The sequence below is a fragment of the Hirundo rustica genome, chromosome 4 (genome assembly GCF_015227805.2).
Source record: "Hirundo rustica isolate bHirRus1 chromosome 4, bHirRus1.pri.v3, whole genome shotgun sequence".
Classification (NCBI taxonomy): domain Eukaryota; kingdom Metazoa; phylum Chordata; class Aves; order Passeriformes; family Hirundinidae; genus Hirundo; species Hirundo rustica.
Window position 1 is genome coordinate 40,072,495 of NC_053453.1, and position 25,809 is coordinate 40,098,303.

The 25,809-nt window shown below is 34.8% G+C and overlaps 1 protein-coding gene across 1 annotated transcript in view; it reads right to left on the reverse strand.

Moving 5' to 3' along the window:
• The window catches only part of PPP1R12A (protein phosphatase 1 regulatory subunit 12A), a 124,087-nt gene that overhangs the window by 19,035 nt on the left and 79,243 nt on the right, over positions 1-25,809 (reverse strand). Inside the window, 18 exon segments of the mRNA XM_040063360.2 lie at positions 1,170-1,235; positions 1,904-2,035; positions 4,036-4,183; positions 4,185-4,201; positions 4,377-4,541; positions 4,543-4,575; positions 6,033-6,082; positions 6,085-6,122; positions 9,730-9,906; positions 10,352-10,513; positions 11,881-12,003; positions 14,952-15,046; positions 15,915-16,130; positions 18,643-18,764; positions 22,388-22,545; positions 22,673-22,761; positions 23,172-23,246; positions 25,417-25,561. Of these exon segments, the coding sequence (XP_039919294.1) occupies positions 1,170-1,235; positions 1,904-2,035; positions 4,036-4,183; positions 4,185-4,201; positions 4,377-4,541; positions 4,543-4,575; positions 6,033-6,082; positions 6,085-6,122; positions 9,730-9,906; positions 10,352-10,513; positions 11,881-12,003; positions 14,952-15,046; positions 15,915-16,130; positions 18,643-18,764; positions 22,388-22,545; positions 22,673-22,761; positions 23,172-23,246; positions 25,417-25,561 (2,011 nt within the window).

Consider the following 25,809-nt stretch of genomic DNA (forward strand, 5'->3'; position numbering starts at 1 on the left):
TCAGCCAGGTCATGGATGAAAGTATTAAACACGACTGGCCTCAACACTGAACCCTGGAGAATTCCACTCATAAGCAGGTGCCAGCTGGATGGAATTTCATTCACCACCAGTCTCTGGGCTTGGGAACGTAGAAAAAAGTGTACCTGTCCAAGAACTTTTGACCAGTCAATTCTATGCTCTCCACCATTACAGCCCAACACACACACACTTTTAATAATATTCATAATTTTGGGACTGATTTAGCACTATTTCACTGTAATGTTATTAATTCTATCCAAAGCATCACACAGCATGTTTTACCAATATTAATCTCTACAAAACAGAATATGAAGTAATTACAGATCTAAGGACTGATCTACCAGTAGGAAAGGAAACAGGACTGTGCAGTTATGTTAATGTGGCACAGAAATGAAAAATACAGCAAATCAAAATGACACAGAATGAGTCTCTTAACTAAAATATTTGCTAGACGTGTAATGGAAGCTTTTACAAAAAAGAAAGAAACATCACTTGAGTTTTATTTCCAAGTAATGAGTTTGATTCTTAGTGTGTTACTCCAGGGTAAATTTCAAAAGAAATACATTCTTCTTACAGCCCAGCTTATATAACTAATTCGCTTTTAACACTTTTCCTCCCACTGTCAAACAGCAGTTTTTAAGGGCTTTTCCCATCAAATCAAGCCTATTATACTGTTTTCCACTAACTTTTTATCAAGACCAATAATACTTATTTAGGATATTCAGAAAACCATTTTGTTCAGTAAAGAAATTACATACATTGTGCTCCTCAACTTTTTGTGTTTCCTTAAATTAACTTCTCATATTGCTTTTTTAATTGTAATAGTGACAGCCCTGTGTTTAATTTTCAAAGGTTTTAATCAGTGTGTGTATCTAATTGGACATAATTTATCTGAAAATAACAATGTAGGTGAAATAAAGATTTTGCTGGGTAGAAACTGAATGCTTGCTCCAGTAAACTGCTGCATCATGTCCCTGAACTCTGTCAAGAATCTACTCTACATTTTCAGGATGCTAATTCTACATAATTAGAATGGAAGACAAAATGGTTAGTTATGGCCACTACTGATATGTAAATCCAACTGTAACAAAATATTTATAATCAAAATGTATCTCTTAAAATTAATGAACAAATTATCTTTCTTAAATTACCTGAGTTTCTTTCTTATTTGTTCCTTCTTCTGAATCAGACTGGTGATCCTGCTCATTTTCATCACTCTGGTGAAAGAGGTGGAAGAGGAGAAATGATTAAACTGTTAAAAGCTTAGCAAGATTTTAATGCATTCTACACTTTGAATATGACAATGTAAGAGCAGCAGACTACTCCACAGAGAATATACAGGATATATGAAGAAAATTCTCAAACAGGTACATGTTTTCAGTACCAGGAGATGAAACAATTTTGCATTTGACACATGAAAATCTGGCTTTTACATTACATATATATCCCATGACAAAGAAAAGAGAAAAGGAATCGTCTGAAACATCAACTATAACCTTTCTAATCTGATAGCAGTTCTTTAAGTTACTAAGTATATATCTACCTGCAATGTACCAAATAAAGCGTATAATTTTTAGAGCTTTGGTGTTCATGCAACAGAAGAATATTGTTTTTCAATAATTTATTTAATTTCCTTAGATTATGATTAAATCCTATGAAGTTATGGCTGCTACAGTGTTCTAGAATTCTTGTCAGCAGTATCAACTGAAAAAACTGAATTTTGATTTTGCTCCTGAAAGCATCAAAACAAAAACAAATAGTATTTAAATTGAAAAGCATTATTTGTTCTAGAACAATTACTTACATATTGTATTACTCTGAACAATTCTCTATTTTAAGAGTACACTATACATATTTTATTTTGCTACAAGTGAAGTTTACTTACATCCTGAGTCCAAAATGAAACTCCTGTAGATCGTCGTTTTTCTCTTGGTCTCCGTCTTTCCCTTATAGACTTTGGCTGTGACTTATCTTCTTCTTTTTCTTCTTCTTTTTTGCCCCCTTCTGTTAACAACAACTTTCTCATTCACTGAATTATGACACAATCTAATTTTCTGAAATACTTCTCAGTCTTTAAAATGCTCACAATGAATTCTTTTTACCTGAAATAGATTTGCTGAAGAGTTTACCACATACAGGATTTGCTGTAATATACACTCCACCAAACGCACAGCTCTAAAATACTGTTAATACTAATTTCACCTAAACCAAATGTCTTAATGCAACACTAATACAATACAACTTGGACTTACAATTCAGTTTTCAAAACTGTCATGTAATAATTGAAACATCTGTATCAGCAGATGTATAAAAGTACAAAAAAAGCAAGACAATTCTTTACCATTCTTCATCAAACAAGGTTTTTTTTGCATACATCAAGGATGCAGTATTAAAAACTCCAACTTTTAAAATTCCTCCTTAGAGTCCCCCTTTTCATCATGGACCTCTACGTTTTTGCTCTAAGGAGGAATAAATTGGGACCCTCCTGGATTAGATTATTACTGTATTACAGATGTTCCTTTTTCTTTAAAACAAACGCAACTGCAATTCAAAACAGATGTAACAACTCAGGATTATGTTTGCTCTCCTATTTGTTTACAAGTAATTTGTGCAAAAAACAAAAATTAAACAAACCTGCCCAAATCAAAGTTCTTTACTTATTATCATGCAGTCTGTTCAGCCTGATGCTCTTTTACTAAATAAAGAAACCATGGAATTGAGTTCGGATAGAAGAAGCACTAATCATTAGTAACTACCATGACTAGTCTTCAGAAGTAAATAAACAATTTAGAGTGAAGCAAGAATTAAATAGGAAAGACAGGAAATACATTTGTGGTGAACATGCACCTTTCCTAATTTAATAAACTAGGATTTTGCCTCAGGGATTTCAGATGATAGTGTATTTCTCCTCCACAATCATAACTTGAGAAAAAAAAAAATAGAACCTGTGGTAGCTACTGTTTACTAATGATAATCTTTTCCATAGAACAATCTAGAGTGAGTTTCCTAGAGTAAGCATACATTATGAAAGAATCATAATCCAATTTTCAGTTCATTTTAGGACAAAGGGAAAAAAAATCAGGAAGCATATTCATCAAGCCTAGCCCCAGTAACTTCCTCAGGAAACACCATTCTAGGGAACACAGCAATACTGCTATACAGCTCATGGAGACTTCGTCAGTGGATTTTATCTGACCCTCTGTGGAAAAAAAAGTATCAATTTCAATCAGTAACCCTACTAAAGTTATTGATCAATAGCTCAAATTAAAGTATTTCTCTCAGGTCAGCTGTGGCAAGTCCAAGAACAGGAGATCACACTGTATGTTAACAGGCTCGTCCTTTGACACGCAAAGAATCAGGCACAACATCTCTCAGAATTATAGCAGGTGACTCACATTTGAAATGAGGGCAAAATCTCTGTGCAATCAGAGAAGAACTTCTTTGTGATCTCTGAATCATGTATTTATTCCTCAGTTTAAGACTACATAGACCAGTTAAAGTATGCAGAAGTATGGTTACATCTGAACTACAATGGGAAACATCCACTTTCCTTTTCCAGCTGCTCATACAACTGAGAGGTCCTTAAAGAAATAAAGCTTCATTCCAGTCCTTCAATGTGGAAGGACTGAAACAAACACCATGTTATTTAGCAATTACTTATTCAAGTAAAATTCCTTCTTAATACCTGCAAGTATTTAGACCTTGCAATATGTTATTTTATTATAGTTGCTGTGTTAAAGCAGAAATTAAAGCATTCTGTGCATATTTATGGGAGTTTGAAATTTCTGTCACCCAAAAACGGAAAAAAACCAAATGGCTGCAAAAGACAACCAAATACAGAAAATCTTTTTTCCTCTCTGTATGGAAGTTTTGAAATTTCTTACAGAAGATCTGAGCAAGGTACATCCCAAGTGGTCTTACATATCTCATCCCATTTTGAAATATAAGCTCTAGAAATGTAAGCTGCCCTTTGTCAACTAAAACGACAAAAAACCCCTTCATAAACAGTACTCCTACCTCCTCTCCGCTTTCCTTTGTTCCACTCCGAGAATAGGCAGAAGTTATACCTATAAGGCTGTTTGGTCTGTTTAACTGACTTGAACTTGATAAAGAGCTAGTGGAGGTGGAGAGTGAAGAGGTGGATGATGAAGAAGTTGAAGTTGTGTCTATAGCGATGATACGGCTATTCAACAGAAAATGTCAGAATTAATTTACCAAGATTAACACATACAAACCACGGGATATGAAAACATTTAACTATATAAATGATTCTTACAGCAGTACCAAAATTAAAGTAATATTTTTGGAGTAAAGATTCATATAATTTCTCTACCTAAAGAGACTCATCATGAAAATACCTCTTCAACAGTTCGGGAATATCTTTGTCTATAATCATCATCTTTAGTTTCAGATTCTTTCTTTTCTTCTTGTTTTTCTTTGTCTTGCTTTTCTTTCTCCTCCTTTTCTTTTTCTTCATTTTCCTGTTCTCTGGTTCGTGTGGGACGACTTCTTCCTATAGTTTTTTTCAGCTTCTTGAAGATCTGTCAGTGTTACGCCCTGTGAAAAGCAGAAGTCGGCAAGCACCGTTTAAACGCAACATTAATATTAATGTAGATGATCACATTTCATAAATATTTTAAAGACAAAATTCAACTTAAGAAAATTAAGTCTATCTATTAAGAAATAAATTTTACATATATATTCTACCTATAAAACTTTGCTCTTTAATCTTGGAACCAAACATCCCTCTGATATGTGACAAGTATTTGTTGTAGTGCGATCTACCACAGACATTCCAGCAAGCCAATTTTTAGCTGAACTAGTAAATACAGATTGCATAGAAGATCCTATAGAAATAATTTAAGAATCCAATAGGTGCTTTTAATATGACTGTAAGCATACTAAACATTTCTGAAAGAACCCTAAAACTATAGTAACTCCTATTGTCAGAAATGTTGATGCTTTACAAATTAATTCCTCGCAACTGGATTTTTAGGTCAGCAACCCTAAAAAGTTGCTTGTTATTTTTAGGCTAAAAACTAATTTTGAAATAAGCTCAGAAAGCAAACAGTTTTATGAAGACAGCTTTTCTCTGCTGTGCTTTTCAGCTGGTCTTAGTGAGTATCTTAGTGAGGCATTGCTCAAAACACTTCGTAATCTACTCTTCAAAGCCAACTTTGCATCTTATCAGTTACTTAATTGTTTTTAGTGTTTATAAAACTCAATCCAGTAATTCTTGGTAGCTTCTTCAGCGTAAAGATTCAGCAATAGTTAGCCTGGTGTCTGACCACCATTTAGGACTCTGAATTAGTATTACAAAGTAACAACAACTCCCATATGATGAAACTGTATCAAGCAGCACAGATCTCTCATTAGGAAAGCTAACCAGAAGTATTTAAAGGGGTTTAAAACTGCAGAGATTTGAAAGCAACATCAGTAAGCAGTGTAGCTATGGACTCAGCCTAAAAACAAGTAAAGACAATGGCTAGATTATTTCTTTGTGCTGTTTTATTCAGGGACTATTTGCTGATTAATCTCAGTTTGCCAGTAGACAGTGGTTGGCAGTTGCTCCACTGCCCAAAGACTGTTTAAGTACCATTAGAGATACTCTATTTTGCTATTGCCACATTGGTCCCTGTGATAGGATTGTGATAGTTGCTGATAGATATGGACAAAAACTGTGAAGAACTTCCAAATATATCAGTATGTAAAATAAGAGAGATAAATGCCGCAAGGAGATATGCAGTTACATACCAGATTATGAGCATATAATAAAAAACACTCTTTTAGTATTTTTCCTTCTCCAGAGAAGCTAGATTACAAGTACTTTTTTTTAATGTCATGAATCTTATTAGCTATCCATATGTTGATCAGCTCAATCATATTATCTACAATAGCTCATGAACAGAAAAAATAATTGGAAACAGAAGCAAATACAGTATGCTGTGCCTGTTTCTCAAGAATGGTATTTATAGTGTGGTTCTCAAAACGTAAAAGCTTTAGTAATACTATACCTGTGTAGATCTTCTAGACTGTCTTGCTTGCCTGGATCTAGCTTTTCTTGGGACTCAGACTCTTCATCCCGTACTGGAGTGAGGTATGATCTAAAGAGTTAATTACAAACAAAATTGGCACATGACAATTTTTGCACACATTTATTGAATGGTCAATGCCCCACCCCCAACATGACAGACTGAAAACCAAGGCAGTCAGAAGCAAATATTTAACTATATAAAACAATTACATTTTAGACATTTCAACCATATCATACTGATCTACTTATTCATCAAGACAGCAGCCTTAGAACTCAATTAAAATACAGAGTTCTCCTCTACTTAATTTAGATTTCTTTTTACTATTTTCTATAAATATAACTTCACCTCTTGTTATTTCACTGGTCTACTAACACAGGGGTAGAAGACCTCAGAGATTCAGCCAGTTAAATATTTATACATCAAATATATGTGTATTAACTTTTAACATAACTTGTAAGCTTTTAGAAAAAGCCAAAGGTACTGTTAATGCAGAAAACCTAATTATATCCATTTCACCAGAAACTAAGAATCCTTGAGGAAGTGTTTACCATATTTTCACATGAATCATCCAAGCTTTGAGTAATCCAAGTCCCTTGGAAAAAAATGAGCTTAAAAATAAATCTTCATGAAACCCAAAGAAGTCGTGCAGAATAAGCAGGTAATTGTAATCAAAGACAAAAGGCTATTAGACAAACAAGGTCTGGACTATTTTTAAGAAATTCTCTAATCCAGACAACAGGAGATACATGCACGGACAAATGCACATATTTGTATGTATGTAAACTCACAGTTAAATAACTTAAAAGTTTTTAATACATTTGTTGATTTTCTATGGCAGAATATTCTGGGAAGCTGCTATAATTTCATAGTTTTTAAAACCTTGGATTAACTAAAAATTAGAAAAAAGTGAAAAAAAAATTTGAAAAAAGCAGTATCAAAGGGTTGCTAAAAGGCTGCTTAAAACCTCTCTGAGCTTCTTTAGATCAGATTCTATAACATTTTCTGATTGTCTCTTTTTATATATCAGTAAAGAATAATTAAGAATCACTGGCTAAGGATTCAATAATTAGCTAGTGATTATGCCATCAGCTATTAACACCTAAATAATTTACGTATGGAAAGAGCAGTTTGCTCACCTAATAATACATCTGGTAGCCTTAGCACATACTAAAAAGAGTTCTGAAACAATCACAAGAGTTAAAAAATTTCATTTACACAGACCTAGGGATTACAACCTGTGCTGGACCCCATTAAAATACTTACCAACTAACTGCTATACTGAAAAATGTTGAAACAACTCCCGTCTTATTGCGGATCTTAAAAAACCCGCACTACGTAAATTTGATTTCTTTTTCCAGGTCTCTTGCAAACAGCATTTTTGATTGACTTTCCATTTCCCAAAAGCTCTAGGCCGTATCCACATAAGGAAAAGGGTGCTCATTAGGCTGCTTAAGCTAACTTTACCTGAACCACCACCTACCTAGGAGGGCTTGACTGCAGAGCAGGTGTCATCTTCAAGGTTTAAAATTGCTACAAAGTATTTCCCATAATCTGCTTTTTAGTAACTGCTGTACCTACATCTAACTTCCAGTAAATCTGAAACACTTTAAATTGCATTGAGAGAAAATGTACTGTCTCAACTTTTCAGGTACACTTTGCAGCAGCAGTCAACAGCAGAAAGTGCTCTTCCCTAACATCCCTTGTATGCACCACACACAGCTACCTATGCTGTATTATTCATGATGCAAAGACTTAGAGACTCAAGTTTGTAATTTCCTTCCCTTTCTCTAAACCAATCCTAAAAATCAAATAAAGAAAACAGCTTCTTCAGCTACTCCAAAAGAATGCACCATTACATGCTTCATCAACAAAGTACTTTATAATATCTTTACTTTTCAACTACCTTCGAAATACTGTCCCAAACATACTTTCTGAATATACAACTTCAGTCTATAAACACAGATTAACCAACTTTATTACTTAAGAAAATATATAGCATATATTTCATATACATATTTTTTCATGTGTGTAGAAACATATGTAGATACACACACACAGATATCTATATCTATCTGTATATATACAGATAGATATGCTTGTGCTCTTATTTAGAGCACTACATTCTCAAATGCATGCAGCAATTATTCAAATTTTGATTTCTAAGATTCATGGATATACTAATATGCCATCAAGAATGCATCTGCAACAGTATATTACACAATTAGCCCAGTCAGAGAAAACCATGGAACTTCAGGCCAACTGCAGGTATCTAAAACATATGTAGTATATGCACATTAGTATACACACACTAGTGAGAGCAAACTAGACAGCAAAAGCCTATCCTAATTTTCCTTGCGTTTCTAGCCAATGTAAGACTGAAATAGCATTTGAACTTTAGAATTTGAACTACTTTGAATTATTTTCGAGAAAATGTGCATTTTGTTGGTTATGCTTTTAATTTGTTTGGTTTGGTTCAAATTTTGCTATGGAAAATGCAGGTTCTGACTACAGTAATTATTGAAATGGATTGTTAGCACATGTGGACCCTTCCTGAATCATGGTGGGGAATAATAAAAACATAATCCACACATGATAGAAGTTTTTTCATGTCATTTTTGGGTAGGAAGAAAGACTACAGAAAACAGAGTAGCCTAATTAGGCCTCTAAAAGGAATCTTTAATTGCTGCTGCCTTAAGTGAACCAAAAGAATGCAATTTTCTTCCTTGTAATAAGGAACACCTTCATTACTTCCGTGAACATAGAGATACACATAACTGGCACTGATACAGAAAGTACATTTTGAAACTACTACAGGAGCAACACAGAAATCTGAACTTGCATTTCAGCAGGAGGGTTAAAGGATAAACATTTATAAATATCCAGAAAAAGAAGAACAAGGGAAAGAAACAGGAATTAACAATCTCTTGAAATCTTATTTTTGCTTCCATGAATAGAAGGAAACAACCCTTTATGGAAACAAATATGCACCAATCTTATCTCATCCTTCATATAACTGCAAACAGAAAAACCCATAATATTCTTAAAATAATATTTACATCAGCTTCTTACCCATTCTTCATACTGAATATCTCTTAAAGTATTGCATTTAAAATTGTATGACTATGTTTCAAGTAGAAGAAATCCTAAATCATGCAATGAAATAAACAGAATGTGTTGGGTTTAATACTCTCTTCTCAGTAATGTCAGGCATACAAAATGATCGAAAAAATGCTATGCTGTGACTTACTAGCCTAATGCCAATGGCACACTACCTCAATCAGCAGCAACATAGTTGTAGTAATTAATTAATTAATTATTAATTCTATTATTTTTAATTCCATGTTTTTACAGAGTTCCATTGCTGGTATTTTTAAGAGGACTCATTTAATCTGTTAAGAGAAACATAAATCTGAAGATACCATATACCATATGAGAACCCAAGGCCAGTCAAAAACATAAAATATTGAAGTTTAAATTTCATGAATGGTGTCTACTAGTACCAAGCTCTTAGATAAACTAAGGTACCAGTTGTTTCAATACACAAGCAAGAAGACAACATTGCTTTACACACTGTACTGTTCAAATATGTGGAAACCAACACATTCCTTTAAACAAAAAAAAAAAAAAAATTGTAATTTTTTGTAAGAGCAACATTACTCTTAGGACCTTTACACACCTCCGTCTCTCCCTGACCTCTGATGTTGAGGACACAGTGCCAGAAGTAGCTGTAGTCATGGCTGTGGTAGTGGCTGCAGCATTTACAACAGATGGTGCAACAGGAACGGTCACTGATGTAGGAACACTGTCCTTTTCTTTCTCAGTACTATCCTCAGCCCACAAACGATTTGAGGTACTACAGCATAACAAGCAGCAACACAAAAAAAGAGAAAAGGAAACAGCTAAACAATGAAAGCACTTTACTAAACAACTAATAACATGTAAATTGAGGGATGGATTTTTTTTTAAGAAGCGAAGTGAGAAATGTCTCTACTACGAAAGCTCTGCTTGAGCTATTAAATTGAATAAATTAAGAATTAGCAATTCACAATAATTGAACTTTTATTCTTCAGACCCTTCTAACATTTGATTTCTTCTTTTATACCAACATGGCTTTCATGTTACAGTAGAAAGCCATTCACAAATTTTGAGCCAAATTGTTAAAATCAAACCAAATTAAACAGCAAAGTGAAAAAATCCAGAGCCCCAGGATCTACTAAACAAGAACGCATGCACATACATAAGCACACAGTAGACCTGACAAAAAAAAAAAAGGGAAGAAAATGTCCTGGTGTCATTACCTGCTTTGTACACCTGCTGAAGTAGAACCCACTGTACTCTTCGTAGTAGTGTTTGTGCTGGCAGGCAGCGTCTTCTGAAGACCAGCAGAAGAGGTAACTGTTGATGCAGTACTTGGGACATTAGAACTTATCAAATCATCTTGTCTTCTACCAAAGGAGCCACTGAAGGAGAGACATGTACAATGGCTGCATTTATTACCTGTATTTACTCATTAAAATGTCCAACTCACCAAGCAGTGAATCACCTATTAAATTTCTGCCCATGTATTCTGTGCCTCTGTTAAGTCTTGGAAACTTCTGCTGCAAAAGCAGCATTTTTTCATTGTTTCCTTGGCAAGGACTTTTAATTTATGACTTCAGGAGGCAGCAGAAGTGCCCCTTAGTCCCGACCATTTCTTCATCAAAGAGGAAAAAGCATGGAATCTCACTTGTTTATGTAAAAATGTCCTGATCACATCTACTAACATGTTCATATAGGGACCCCAATTTCCCATTTTTAAACTGCTGTTTCACCCACACTGAATACCTCAGAAAATGCAAAACCTTACTGCACAGCTTGTCAGGAAAGAAAATGTCATCAGTATCACTCTTCTTGTAATCTGAAAGCAATTAAATATACTGCCTCATTTTTTAAAAATCTTTAATCATTCCCAGGAAGATTAACCTCCCACTCAAGTTTTTCCCTTGCTCTTCAAGCTATAAAGCAGACTCAGTGGTTTACAAGAAATAAATATGCATTATGCTGTATGAGACAGCCTGGTTACTGATAATATCGACATCAAGACTCAAAAAAATGCTAAGTATGTATCATGTACATCAGCAGCACGTACCAATATGCAGCTTAGTTATTTGACTCTTTTCTTTGATCTTTTCATTTTAGCTATTTATTGCCCCACTAATTACATTGAAAAATTTCTCTCAAATAGCTAGACTGAAACTACACAAAGTAGCAAAGTTAATCATGCGTTAATATATGTGCAGGACATGATTCCTCCTGAAAAAATTCTACAAGTTAGGAACAAGCACACCTGAGAACTATTCTCTTATTTTCATAATTTACTTTGCATGCAAGTAAATTTTATGTATTCTATGATGCTGACACTAAACATAGGTATGGCTGTAATTTACAATCAAGGACAGCAGTCCAATACCTCCAAGACTGTCACACAATAACCAGAAATCAACAGAGACAGTGTTTTCTCTCTTTTCATATATCAAGCAGAATTATTTCTATTGCAACATTTAAAATAATTATCTTTGATTACTGAACTCATCTGCAAAGAGTCAAATGAATCCCAAACTGAAATAAACAACAGGAAAAAGAAAGCATCTAACTTCAATTACACAGTTTAAAATCAGCACAACTACTACATCAGCATACAACTGCACATTTAAAACCTGCACAGCCATTTCATTGTTCCATATGAACATGGCAGTATGTCACCATTCAATTTTAAACTGTCCTTAAAAAATGATTCAGTACTTGTTAAATTTTAAGTCTATTTTGATAAAAAGAGAAAATTCCACACCTTCTTTGATAACTTGTGTTTAATGATGTAGGACCTTCATTCAAACTGTTCTTCTTGACATCTTCCTCCCATTTTCTCCTGGTGTAGGAACTGCCACCACGTATTGAACTAGCAGACGAATCCCTGTAAAAGAGATTTTAGTTTAGCAAACTCACATTAAAGAATGCTGTTCCTGATGTGAGCTGAACAGGAGCTTCAAATTACAATCCTGGATAACACACTTAAAATAAACATAATTGAATAAGGAATAAAATTGCTTTTATGGACATTTTCAAGCCTCTGTGGAAAGACATTACATTCACACTAACATAATTAGAAACATAAGACGAAACCACCACCAAAAGAAAACTGATAAAGAGGATTTAATCAACATGAAATCAATTGTTGGTTTTTACCTGTGTTCATTGCTTTGTTTTTCTCAAAAAAGGAACAGGATGTTTTTCTGTTTGCTCTGAGATTATCCAATGCAATAAGGGAAACCTATCTGGGTTTTTTTTAATAGCTGATTTGATGGAATTTTTCATTCTTTGATGTTATAAGAAGTTTAAAAGCTGACAAGCCTTTAGAACTCATGATACTGTAAGACCAGTGCTTGCAGCAGCCATTCTTGAGGGGTGTGACATGTATCACTAGCTGACATGACTTTAGTCATAAGGAATTTCCAGACTGCTGTTGAGTTTATAGCAGCAAGGAACAACCTTGCAAAAATCTACTTAAAAAATCTATCCTGAAAACTGACACACAAAAACTGAATTTCTAATAAAATGTCAGCTCAAGATTTGAAGTTCAGACAGTAGGAAGAATAAAACATGTCTTTCACAGAATTATATATCAGGCAATCAGGTGTACAAGGCAAAATAAAACAAAACTTTGAAAAGATGTATTTTATGTTCAGATACCTTTGGCCACCATAATGTACCTCTTTTTGCATGAAAATGTATGTTAGCACTTTTGCCGCTGGAAACAATGTTATAAAATGATGAAACATAGACCAATGTAGTGTTGTTTTGTACCAGCAAAGAGAAGCACAAATTCTGAGATATCACCAACCCAGAAAGGTCCTGTTGCACGACAGATTTTTCATAATTACTCAAGGTTTCGCTTTGCCAAGACACTATAGCACTTTTGCCATAGCACTGGCTAGTCAACTGAGGCTGGTTGTCTGAGATTTGTTAATCTAAAAGCTCAGCTGGGATTCATATTGAAGTCACTTCTGTCACTCACAAGGATGCTAGCTAGGATTATGCTACATCACCCATTCAAAGGCAAGTAGGTGCTATGTAGAAGAAGAAGAACAGGGCTTTAAGCCAAGCAACAAGGACAAAGACCTTTGACAAAGGCAGAGACCCTGATAATTTATTAAGGTACCTGTAGGGCAGAGAGAGGGTTAAATTCTTCATGTAAACAAGGTCAGAATAAATGTCAAAAACCACTTATGGCTTTAGGTAGGTTGGATTGTCTGCCATGTCATACAGTAGGCAAAATATTGATGTCTAAAAGCAGGCTTCATCTCTGGTACACCAAGGCCTACAGAAAGTTCTCAGAAGATCAGTTGTACTGATGAGCACAGGACTGACAAGACTGGTGACTGAAGTTAACTCAATGTATACAAGAAAAACTACACTATTGCTGATAACCACTTTAGGAGCTATGCCTGTGGATAAGTCAAGACTGGCACATCAAGGGCACAGTCTTCAACACTGAAGAAAAACTTAATCCCTTTGTTACAAGCAATAACAGCTTCTAAGGAATAAAACTGAGTGAAATATTTATTCCAATCTTAAGCTATCATCTAGCTAGACTTTTGGAGAACAAGAGGTTTTTAGAAGAATAAAAAAATTTAAACTGAAACAATCATAATCTCTCTATAAACTGACAAAACTGACAAATTCAGCCTCAAAGAATACAGAAGTCGAGAAAATGATCACACAAACAGAAACTCCAAATTCCTCCTTTACAGAAACACGGATTAAAAAAACATCTGGCCAAGTAAAATGAGAAATGCTAACAAATTACACTGAACTTTAGGGGAGTGTGAGATCTGAGAAATATATCTGAAATATCCCTGAAATATCTGAAATTCTGTTTTGAAACATTTGTCACCTTGAAGAATTTGTCACCTAGAGACTAAAGTTAAGCAACTTTCTGCAAGCATAAGACAAACAGTATTTAACCTTGTCTTTGCATTGAAAGAAACAGTTCTCAAGAAAAGCAACAAAGACATTCCTCTTCAGGTATAAAGAGATTATCAATCTTCCTGACAAGGATTACAACAGCACAGTTCGAGCCATCAAAGGCTTTTCAGTTCAGGTCACCCAACATTCATCAGTCTAGAGAGGATACAACCAAAACCAAGGCCTTATGGGGACCTCTACGTTTCGTACTAAGCATTCTACAGTAACTAGAGAAAACATCCCCATAGAACCTCAATAAAGGAGAAGTGAAAATAGGTTCTGACTGTGTAAATATGCCATGAGAGTATCCCAAATCCTAACAGGTAGCAAGCCTATTCACTTAACTATTTCTTTCCTTTATTCTGAAAGCTACAGAAACAGTAGCAGCAAAGAAAGTAAAGATCTCCAAAAGATGATTAAAAGTCAACAAGTAAACAAGGAAAGAATTGCTTATCTAACCTATGATTCCTGTATTGCAGCTGCACAATATGGTTTTAAGTGAAGTCCATAAGAAACATTTCATTTTATCATAATCAAAAGTAATAATGTAGTCCAGTAGCAGCACTTTGTAACTCAAGACAAAGCAGTAAAATACTTTTAGCATCCTTCAATCATTTAAAAGTTTAGGACTTCATATTTTGGATTTTATTTATTTTCTTTCCCAAGAAGACAACACTCTTCACTGAATTCTGCTCTTGTGATAGAATAATTTGGACTCTAGAAAAGGTTATTATAATTGACAAGATAAAAAACCTTCAGCAATTGGAATGCCATATGAATTAGCATAATCTATACAGCCAGATAATGCTATAAATTAGCACTGTTTTAAAGCTTGTAAGTCACTCTAAAATCTTATTTAAATTTTATATTAAAATAACCCCAAAACTTCAGAGTCACCTGTTTTCTTTTTCATCAATGTCAGAGGTACTGGCCAGCCGTCTTGGTATTGTAGGTGCAACATATGCAAGTCGAGTTCCTTTTCCATCTTTCTCCTGAAAGACATTAGTTTTTTGTTAATTGTTAGTATTATTGATTAACTTGTCTGGAAAATCATCATTACGCAACTCTAGCTGTATTTACTGTGACCTGATTACACAAATGAATTTTAAGCTTTAATTAAGTATCATACAAGATTACAACAGGAAAAGGAAACTGCTAATGTTTCCATTCTAGGGATGCTAATAACTTATTTCTCTTTATCTGCTTTGCTGAAGTACAATTCCAACAGTGATTCCTGAAAGCAACTGGTTCAGTACTTTTATATAGTACAGTACATTATTATTATTAATCTTTAAATCATTTAATCATTTGCATTTGAAACAGAACCACAAGTTCTATTTTGTTCAGCTGCCTGAACAACACTTGCTTTAACGTATCCATGTTTAGTTACAGAACTAATTTTTGAAAATAAAAAATCACCACAAAATGAAAATTAATACAAGAGACTTCTTTCATTTATAAGATTCTTTTAGCATCATTCTCCAAGTGATGCAAAAGCTAACCAATCTCTGATGTCCCCAAACTGTAAAAATGACTACTCTATATAAACAAAGCAAAACTGACAAATTCAGCCTCAAATATAGGAGTCGAGAGAATGATCACAGAAAAAGAAACACCAAATTTCTTTGCAAGTCCTAAAAAGGGATTAAATGCCAGACCTGTGCACCAGGTCACCAGACACTGAAGGAGTATATTACACTTCAAGAGATTCTACAAAGAAGCTCTGTAATTTAACTTTTTGCAATTTTAGTAAACAACAGATGTGTACTACAATCTTACTTCTATGACACAGCAGTAACATCTATACTAAGAAACATATATGAATTCCTCAAAATGTTGTTTTACTCTGAAAATCATTACCTTTTCTTTGTTGTCCAGCGAAGAGGAAAGTCTAGGACTTGATGCAGAACGCATAACACCTGCAGAGTCCTTTTCTTTCTGAGCTTCTTTGGAAGCAGTAATCTCTGCAAGTGCACCATAACTACCAGTTTTTCTAAGACCCAACCTCCATGAAGCAGGAGATTCATCTTTCCTCTCTTCATCTTTGGGAGAAACCTTGGTTGTAGATGTTGGAAACTATAAAACACATGACAATTAATTTACATTATTAATTTATTTTATCAGTGGTAATTCATGCTCCTTGCAAAGATTTGAGAACACAACTGTTTTTAATAATCTTAAGTGCTGAATTCATAGGGAAGTTGTAGTGAGAGGCAACCTATGCACTTTTCTCTTGAATTAGTCAATGAGATCAGAAACGTAAGACTGGTCAAGGAACACCACTCCTATAAAAGTTAGCTTACAAAAAACCACACTTTGTAATACACGCTGTGAACTTGAGATAAAAACTTAGAAACATGCAAATCTGGTATTAACATTTTGATTAAATGTTATTTTGCAACCTGTACATAAACCTGTGCACACAAGAATCTCACCATAGATTTTTCACCCTTATTGGGCACAAGAACAATGCCAGTTTTACGCAAGCCCTGCCTCCATGATGCAGGATCTACTGACTCCATGACAGGCATGATAGGAGGAATGAAATCATACTAAAACCAATTATGACAAGACAAAGATGACAATTGAAAGGAAGGAAAATAGAAGAAATAGGTTGTTTTAACACCATATAATTTGCTCCTAGGTTTATATTAAGTAACTCCTCATTACAACACAAAATACCAAAAAAAAGGAGTAAGACACTTAAAACTTCAGTAATAGATTACAACTAAACGTAACACACCATGTTTAGCTCATTCAGAGAAAGCATTACAGCTTGCATAGAAAACAATAAAGCCTGTGAACTTACAAGGTGCATGGCCTAAATCCTCACAATGTTGAGAACACTGGAAGATTCACACTACATACCCCTGATTTTCTTACCATGTATCATTCATATCCCTGAATCATATTCTATGCTAGCGTAGCTATCCTTCCAAACTTGCCTTACCTTCAGTACCGGCAGTCAGAGAGCAGCATTACTGAAAGCAATGCAAACTGAAGGAAACCTGACTTCGTAGCTTAGTACAGCATCTGCACCCCTTGGTTTGGCCATCTATGATGTAAAAGTAGATCAGATGGTGCAGACCCAAAAATGCAAGTGCAGGTGCAAGATCCCACACAGAGTGCTGCTTTACCTTCACTGGTAAAAACAGTTTAAAGCGGTTTTTTTTAGTAATAGGAGCTGTAACTGGCCTTTTAGATCACATGTACCTGCTGTGTTACAAGATAATAATTTTGATATAAATGTGCATTTATTTTGTAGCTACAGAAGGCTCTGAGCTTTTCACATAGTTCTAGGATGATAACTACAGTTTACTTTTAGCTTGAACCTTTTACCTAGAAGGCCAAAATATAAACCATTATTTTCTGCATAACAAAATTAGAAGTATATCGATGATTTGTAAAAGTTTATAATTTAGCTTGAAATCAAGCTTATTTCTCTCTTATGAAAATATTCCCTCCTATCATTAAATCACATGCCTGCACCTGTCACAATAAAGTGTACTTTGTAAGATGAATCACTAGTAGATTCTACTGCGAATGTGGAAGTATAACCCCAGTAAGCTCCCAGGAGCAAAACACACTTTACACTATTCTCCTAGTAGTATGTCTTTTCTCTCTACTGTGGCTGCAGTATTATCATGGTTACCTTTTTCCTGAACACACTTTTCAGATGCATCAGTAGAGGGTTACACTTTGATGACAATGTGTATAGAAGTTTGTAATGAATGACAAATAAAGATTTACTTACTGGTTTACTATCCAGTTTGCCCTGATATTCTAAAAGTTTCACTTATACGTTGCCTTCTGACTATGCATTATCTACTGTAATTTTTTTTACCCAGGCTTACCTATCTTCCCCTTGCCAAGTAAAACTGAAGTTCATCCAAATTAACTTTTCCTGTAAAGTTACAAGATGTAGAAGTTTCCAGCATGCAATATGGCTTTGCTAGATGTGGCTTTGAGCTGTGCATTGAATAAATCACGTGTCTTATTACCTAGCTCTTCCATGAGGTCCAAACCATATTAAAACAGGGATGAGACCCATACCAGTTTCTACTTCTTATTTCAGGAATCATTTTTCAACTTCTATGCCAAAGCACTAGCTGAATACTTCAAGGGACTCCTAAAAGTCAGGATTCATGCCTGCCTCCCTTGAATCAAGTGCATCAGAAATACAGGCACAGAGCGGCACTAGAACCGTAGTTTCTAGAAATTTTGGAGGAGTCTGACATAGAAAAAAGACTTTCAAAACATGAAGCTTAGCTTCAGGAAAAAAAAGAACTCCACTCACCATGCAACAGAACTTTTTCTTTTTTAGAAGGATTTTACATCCAGCTATTTCATAATTCTATATTTTAGGTCCCTGTTCAGAATTAATGCCATTCAAAATTTTAAAAAAAATTAAAAGTTTCTGGGGAAGAACAGAAAGTATTTTAAGAATCTGCATATTTTTATCAATTCACTGGTTAACCAAATCTACTACTTACACTAGAATCAAAAAAGGTATGTTTACACAGAAAAAAAGAAATAGAAAATCGTAAGACTGCAATATAATAAAAAAGAAAAAGGTATTTTCTTTTACCTTCTTAACAGGTGATGTAGGTGCCCCTTGGCCACCAGCTACTGAAGGCGCCATCACAGCTACTGATGCTGATTGTGTACTTGTGGTATTTGCATTATTAGCTGCCAAGGTTTTGATCTTATCTGCAAAATATTTACAATACTTTAATCTTCATTTTTCATTCACAATTTCATCACCTTTACAACACCGAGCTGAATTTCTATCCAACAAATTTTACAGTTAACTTTATGACCAGCATTTTATAATTTATTCCTCAGTGTTTTCTCCCTCACTCCCAATTTATATCTTAGCTAGGTACACCTTTCTTTTCTAAAAGGTTGTGCATGTAACAATTTTTCGTGTTCATGGAGTGTTACCACTCAGAGATGCAGAGACAGAAACACTGAATCATACAGGTTCAAAGTGACTCAGGAGATCACCTAATTCAACCTTCTGCTCAAAGGAGGGTCAATACTGCCTATGAATCAGGTTGCTCAAGGTTTTGATGAGTCACACCTTGGAAACCTCTGGAGACAGATTTCAGTCTCCCCACACAGCCTGTATTTTAGTAGCTGGCTAATGACCATAAAAACTGTAACAGCAGGAGATATGTTAGCATCTCATCTGATCTCAATAATGCCTACAAATATCTCAAAGGCAGGTATTGAGGATGGTTCTAGACTCTTTTTGGTGGTGTCCAACAACAGGACAAGGAGCAATAGCCATGAACTAAATTACAAGAAGTTCCACCTCAACATGAGGAAGAACACTGAGGGTGGCAGAGCACTGGAAGAGGCTGCCCAGGGAGGTTGTGGAATCTCCGTCTTTGGAGACATTCAAAACCCACCTGGATACTTTTGCGTGTAACCTGCTCTAGGTCACCCTGCCTTGGCAGCGGAAGTTATACTTGATGATTTCCAGAGCTCCCTTCATACCCTGACTATCCTTTGATTCTGTGATTTTGTAATAGTTAATTCAAACTACAGAAGGCAGGTGCCGATTCAAAGTGAAACATTTATTCTTGGATAACTATGCTTGAATTCAAAGAAATAATTAACTGTACAGAGAACCTATCAGGAATTCTGGTCACCAGAATGAGGCAGGGACTTGCCTTCCAGAACACCAATTTTCCATTTCCTTCATTCCTTCTTTGTCCCTTGTTTTTCTTACCTACATTTCACTACTTACCTACTCTCTCCTGCTTTGTCCAAATTCCTTCCTCTGTTCACGGTTTATGAACCTAACCCTTCTCACATAAACACACAGAAAATGTCAAGATTGAGATACAACTGTTGTCACTGCTTTTGCTTGAGCTTTATAATGTTACACCTCACTTCTGTTTCACATATTCAAACTGCATGGTTTTGGGCTCACATGTTGCCTCCTATTTATTAGTGCAGTATGAAACAATATGGGGTTCAATCCCTACTGATTTTGGCCCTACTATAAACACATCTTTCCATCTATGAGACCCATACAGCCTAGGAGCAATTAATCAGGAAAGTATGCAAGGTTTTCATGCAGTGTTCTGACAACTAACATTTAAATTCAATAAAGTACTAATCTACAATTAGAAATTATGTAATCCATGGTATTGCTGTTACACACTTGTTTTAGTTATGGACATAGCTGAATAGATGTTTTGAATGTTAGTTATTCGGTAAACAACTATAAACAGCTTACATGACCAATGGCACTTAATGGAAAGTTCTTCTTAAACACAAGTGGAAAAAAATTGCAGTAAAATTCCAGGTGAAAAAAAGGCAATGAACAAGGCAATGTGGACTGACAGTAGGATTTGAGATTATGCACAGGCAGATCTGATAGAAATTTTTAAGTAATACATCTTTAAAATATATGGAAAAAGTTTTCAGGAAGAAGAAAAATGGATTTTTCACAACTGTATTCTGAAATTATTTCTAGAACATCAAGAACATAGTTGTATGCATGACTGAGCTGATATGGACTAATTAAAAAAAAAAGTATGTTAAAAAAAAAGCAAGTTACAAAAACTGAACTGAGGAAAATTTTATTTTTTATCTTGTTTCTCTGTCCTTTGCAATAAACTACTTTCATATTCATATTTCCCTTCTTGGTCTTATAGAGAGAAGTGTATTTATTTTTAAACTATGTTCTCATGTAACCAATTAAACAAAAATATAGGAAAACATTTTAATTATCCCAAAATATTAGAAATCACCATTGCCAGTACTTGAGAATACTGAACACAGTTAAAATATTTCACAACCAGAATGACCCTTATAATAATAATATTTTTCACTAGAAAAATCTTTCACTACCTTAAGCTGAATACTGGTAAAAAAAGGGAAAGTAAAATCTTGGAACTTAAGAGATGTAGCTCTACAGGGAAAAGTTTAAAGTGTATCTTGCCAAATAAAGTATGATGAAGCCTTGTTGATATTAAAACCCCCAAAGTTTACATAAATTAATTCTTGTGTCACAGTCAAGTTTTCCTGGCACAAACTACTGGCAATGAAGAGAACACAGATACCAGAGTCATAAAGTTCAGCAGACACTACTGTCAGTTCAGTGACAGAGAAATTACTACAGGTTATATATTATAAGTAGTTTGAATTTAGCAAAGCTCAGTAAATAACAGATGCAAGCACATTAAGGTAAAACAGTAATTACAAAGCTACCTAGACACTTTTCTTCAGCTTAAAACTGAAATGCTGGATTATTTCAAACTACAAAAAACTAAACCAAACCAACCAACCACACAAAAAATATTAAACTGTAATAGAAAGTTTGGTTTCACAGGTTATTTTTACTTCTACCTAGATTAAATGCTTGTGATAGATTGGCTAGCTCTAAAATACCTTCTTATTCTTATCTTTTCAGGAGAAGAAATTAGAATGTACTGAAATGAAAATTGACAGCTCACTAAAAAGGGTTGCTTATTTTTAAAAGTTTAAGTATAAAATGTTAACAAGCTATTTCTAATGAGATCCATGTCCATGTATTGTACTGCTGCATTGCAATTCTAATATTCCTTATTAGGACTGAACATACATCTTTAAACACTTATTGCCAGACACTTGTTTTCCGGTTTGAAAGGAAAAGATACTACGCTGTTCTTGTATCAATACCTGCTACTCTGATAGTTCAAGAAAACACCAACTCACTAATTCCACTTCTCAAGTGAGAAACAGAGAGTAATGGGCATACAATGCAAAACCTCTCAAAGAACATTCCTCTTGAACCGAAGTTATGGATGAAGTAACAGTTAACATTAACACCTTTAAAAGTTTATCTCAGTACACACTGAAAATACATGGACTACTACTTTATGAATACCTGAGTAATTAATTGGTAATTACTTCAAGACGATAAGGATAAATGAGAATGTTTGCACTTCTGCTGATCCAATCTCTACACAGTTCCACAAGCAAACACTAAGTCTTACTCTCTAACTTGATCTTCTAACTTCTTCAATGTTTCTGATACGCTACTTCAGGCTTATATTATTCTATCTAATTAAAAGCACCAATTTGTTAAGCAGCCAATCAGGTAAGCTGGTTAATAGCTTTAACCTAAGTAGCTACCAGTAAAGACGTCCACTTGATACATCTGTTATGACTTTACTTTAAACATACACAAATTTAGTTTAAAATAACTGGAAACTTAGTGAAATACAGAAGAATAAGTGAAATGTGACATACTTATCAGTCTGTATCATGTGATACTACATAAATTAATTTATGGAGTAAATACTTAATGAAAGGCAATGCTCCAAATAACATACCTGTCTCTGCTTCAGATTCTGAGTCATCATCCTCTTCCTCTTCACTAGAACAACTGGATTCATCCTTCTTTCCTTCTTCTTCTTCATCTGCTTTCTCTTGCTCCAGAGACTCTATACTAGATGCATTCTTTTCTTGCTCCATAATCAGCGTCTCCTTACTGAGTTTGAAAAGAGAAGTATTTATTAACTACTGAAAAATTTACTAAAGCCTGTTAAGTAGGACTTTGTGACAGCTTGCAAAGTCAGCTTTTTAAAGACTTCATAATTTTTCCTATTTTTACTTACTTTTTAAATGTTTTCTGTGTCTGATTATTATCCATGTTGGCTGTGGATTCAATCAGGGGAGATTTCTTTTCACGTTTTTCACTATGAAGCTTCAAAACATAGAATGATGCAGTTTAATTGTTAGAATGGCATCAGTGTGACAAAATTACAAATGGAGGGGAATCTCTCAGCACTAGAAACAATAGAATGTGCATAAACTTTCAAGGTTGCATGTTCAAAACTCAACTTAGAAACTGTTATTCCAAGTAAGATGATCATTGTTGCTACTTCAGATCATAAAATGCCCACTGATCAAGACAAGTTGTAGATTGTCTTTTTTCTTCAAAGGCTTTTTTGGGCACCATAGGTGACCAAGTAAGGGCATCTTTTGAGATGGCATCGCCTGAATTGAAAACTTTGGTTTCAATCTATATGCTGCCCTGAGATGGATACCATAATCATATGTATAATAAAATAGAAGTTACATATGCATATATATATGCACATGCACAAGGCCTACCAGATTCTGCTTCTTTTGTAACTCTTCTAAATATCCTAGAATATCTTCATCTGCCACATCAAATGCTGTCTGACCCTGGAGAAGGGGAAGAAGTAAAACACCGTAATTGTACAACAGAATTTAAATGTATCAGACTACGATGTCTTCTCATCACATGATGATGCAGGTTAAGGAGAACATTTAGATAGAGAAATTGGAAAATACCAATCAAGCTTTACTGCAAACTGTTAGTCTGTCAGTACTTGAAAACAATTTTGCAACACTCCTTTTTTGGGGGGGAGGGAGGTGACTTCAAACAAAAGCATTTGTACCTGACGAGTAAACACATTTTTAAATGATAAAGACATGAGAATAAAATCTTATTGTCGTTTAACGGAAAAACAGAATGCTACGAATGAAAAGCAGGTTGATGAATATAATCTCACAGTATAAGTGCCAAACAACTGCTCACAATGGCAGTTGAATGGATGGATCCTGAGCAGTTCTGTATCCTGTCCATCTTAGACTATCATATACAGCTTGATTTTTAAAGTTTTAATGATTTAAGGGAGTTACACTAAATTCAAGCAGTCATACATTCACATTTTAGAGCAAAATTGTATTTTACAATTTTCATTCTATTTATATTCATTCTATTTTATAAAAGATGTGCTATGACCACTTGTTATTTTTCCTTAGTGTATGATTTCCATGGGACATATACTTGAAGGCTAGGATCTAGGCAAAGTCCTGTATTCACTGGCATAAATGCAACTGCATCAACATGCTGGGTGGACTTTCTGAGATGCTGGGGGGATCACTGACAGATCAAACTAGGAAGTACTTCTGTACAATGACCTGTCATTTAAAAGTGGCCACAGCAGCTTCTAAAAATAATGAAAGGTGTTCCTGTTCATCTGTGCTTATTTCAGTTCCTCAAAATGTTAACTAAAGGCAAACGTATTCCTAATTACACTGTGAAGACTATCTTAACCAGTTAGAAAGGACGAACCTTTAAACCACTAATTCTGATCATATAGCAGAAGCATGTGCACCTTTTAACAATCATAAGCCAAAACAGCTTGAAGTCTTCTGCCATGTGAACTATTACCACAAGTTTGTATTTGCATTATAACTACAGTTTTTCAGGTGGCCTTCTATTTTTAGGTACTATGACCTGGTAGCTTGACCTACTCTGACCAGGAAAAAATCACTTCGCAGATAACTGTTGCAGTTGGAAGGTTACATCTTAAACCCAAATCTGCAACGGTTGACACCTGAAGTCAGGTGCCTAAACAGGAATCACTGAGTTCTCTGAGACGCTAAGCACGGACAACTGAAACCAAATCCAGAGTTTTCAATCCTCTTATTTCCAAAAGCAAATATGCTTACTAGCTTACTTAAAAACAGGCAAAACTTTCCTAGCTTGCAGAGTCAAATCCACACACACAACCCACCCCACTCCCCACCCCCATCTGACATCTCTCTGTACCTCCTTTTTTCTTACTCTAAGTAGTGGATTCGAACATACTTTTATAGCGTACAACAGCCACATTTTCACAACCCCAGTAAAAAATCTAACATGTAAATTGGAAGCAGAAGAGAATATATCTGTAAAACACACTACGGGGAAAAGAATGAGAGCTCAGCACTTACACGGCTGAATGAAAAGTTTTGGATCCTTTTGATGGTTATGTGAACTCATGAACATATCTGTGTCTATTGGGAGCAAGATCAGCGAGCTACACAGGCCATTGCATAAAAGTCAAAGAAACAGAGCTTAGGAAGCATTCATGTTATGTCCAGGGGGTCCAGAGTTGCCTACAAGTTTCTTCCACCACACCCAAATCAGCATAATATAGTGGCAACTCTTTAACATACCAACACAAGCTGATTTTAGGAGTTAAAACACTACCCAAAGGCATCATCATCTTCAGAGATCAAATGAAAGCCTGAATGCAATCCATCAAGTAACTAATTTTGCGCCTCTGAAATGCCAACAAACTTTTTCAATCGTGAATTTCAATGTCGAAGACTGAATGGATCATTTAATACAGAACTAACTATAAAATTTGCCTAGAAATAATTTTAGACAATCAGAGAATTTAGTTCTGAACACAGCCATGCTGTTTTGACAACACATGCATTATATAAAGCTCCACGTCCAGTAAACAGCAGTTTATCATCACTTTTCTTACCCTGGCTTCTAAAGTCACTTTAGAGACCAGAACTTTGTATCTTGACAAGGATTACATAAAAATCCTACCACTTTGTTGACAGCCTCCATATCACATAGGTTTTCCACTAAAATGCGACATGCTTCTTCTTTACCCCAGTGAGCAGCAGCGTGAAGTGGTGTCCAGCCATCATAATCTTTAATATTTACATCGTAGTGAGCCTGTATTAAAAGCCTGAAGAAATTCAAAGAAATAGATCTTGACACTGCTGATAAATAAATAAATAAATAAATAAATAAATAAATTTTCACAAAAGTTGTACAACTGCTTTATGGTAACATCTTTCTCCTTTTTTCTCATGGATATTTTAGTTGGGTTACTGACAATAGATTAACTTTACTTCTTGTGGAAACATCTGCCTTTTCATTGTTTAGCAGGTGTGTATATATATATTTCAAGGAAAATTCAAGAAAAACAGCCTT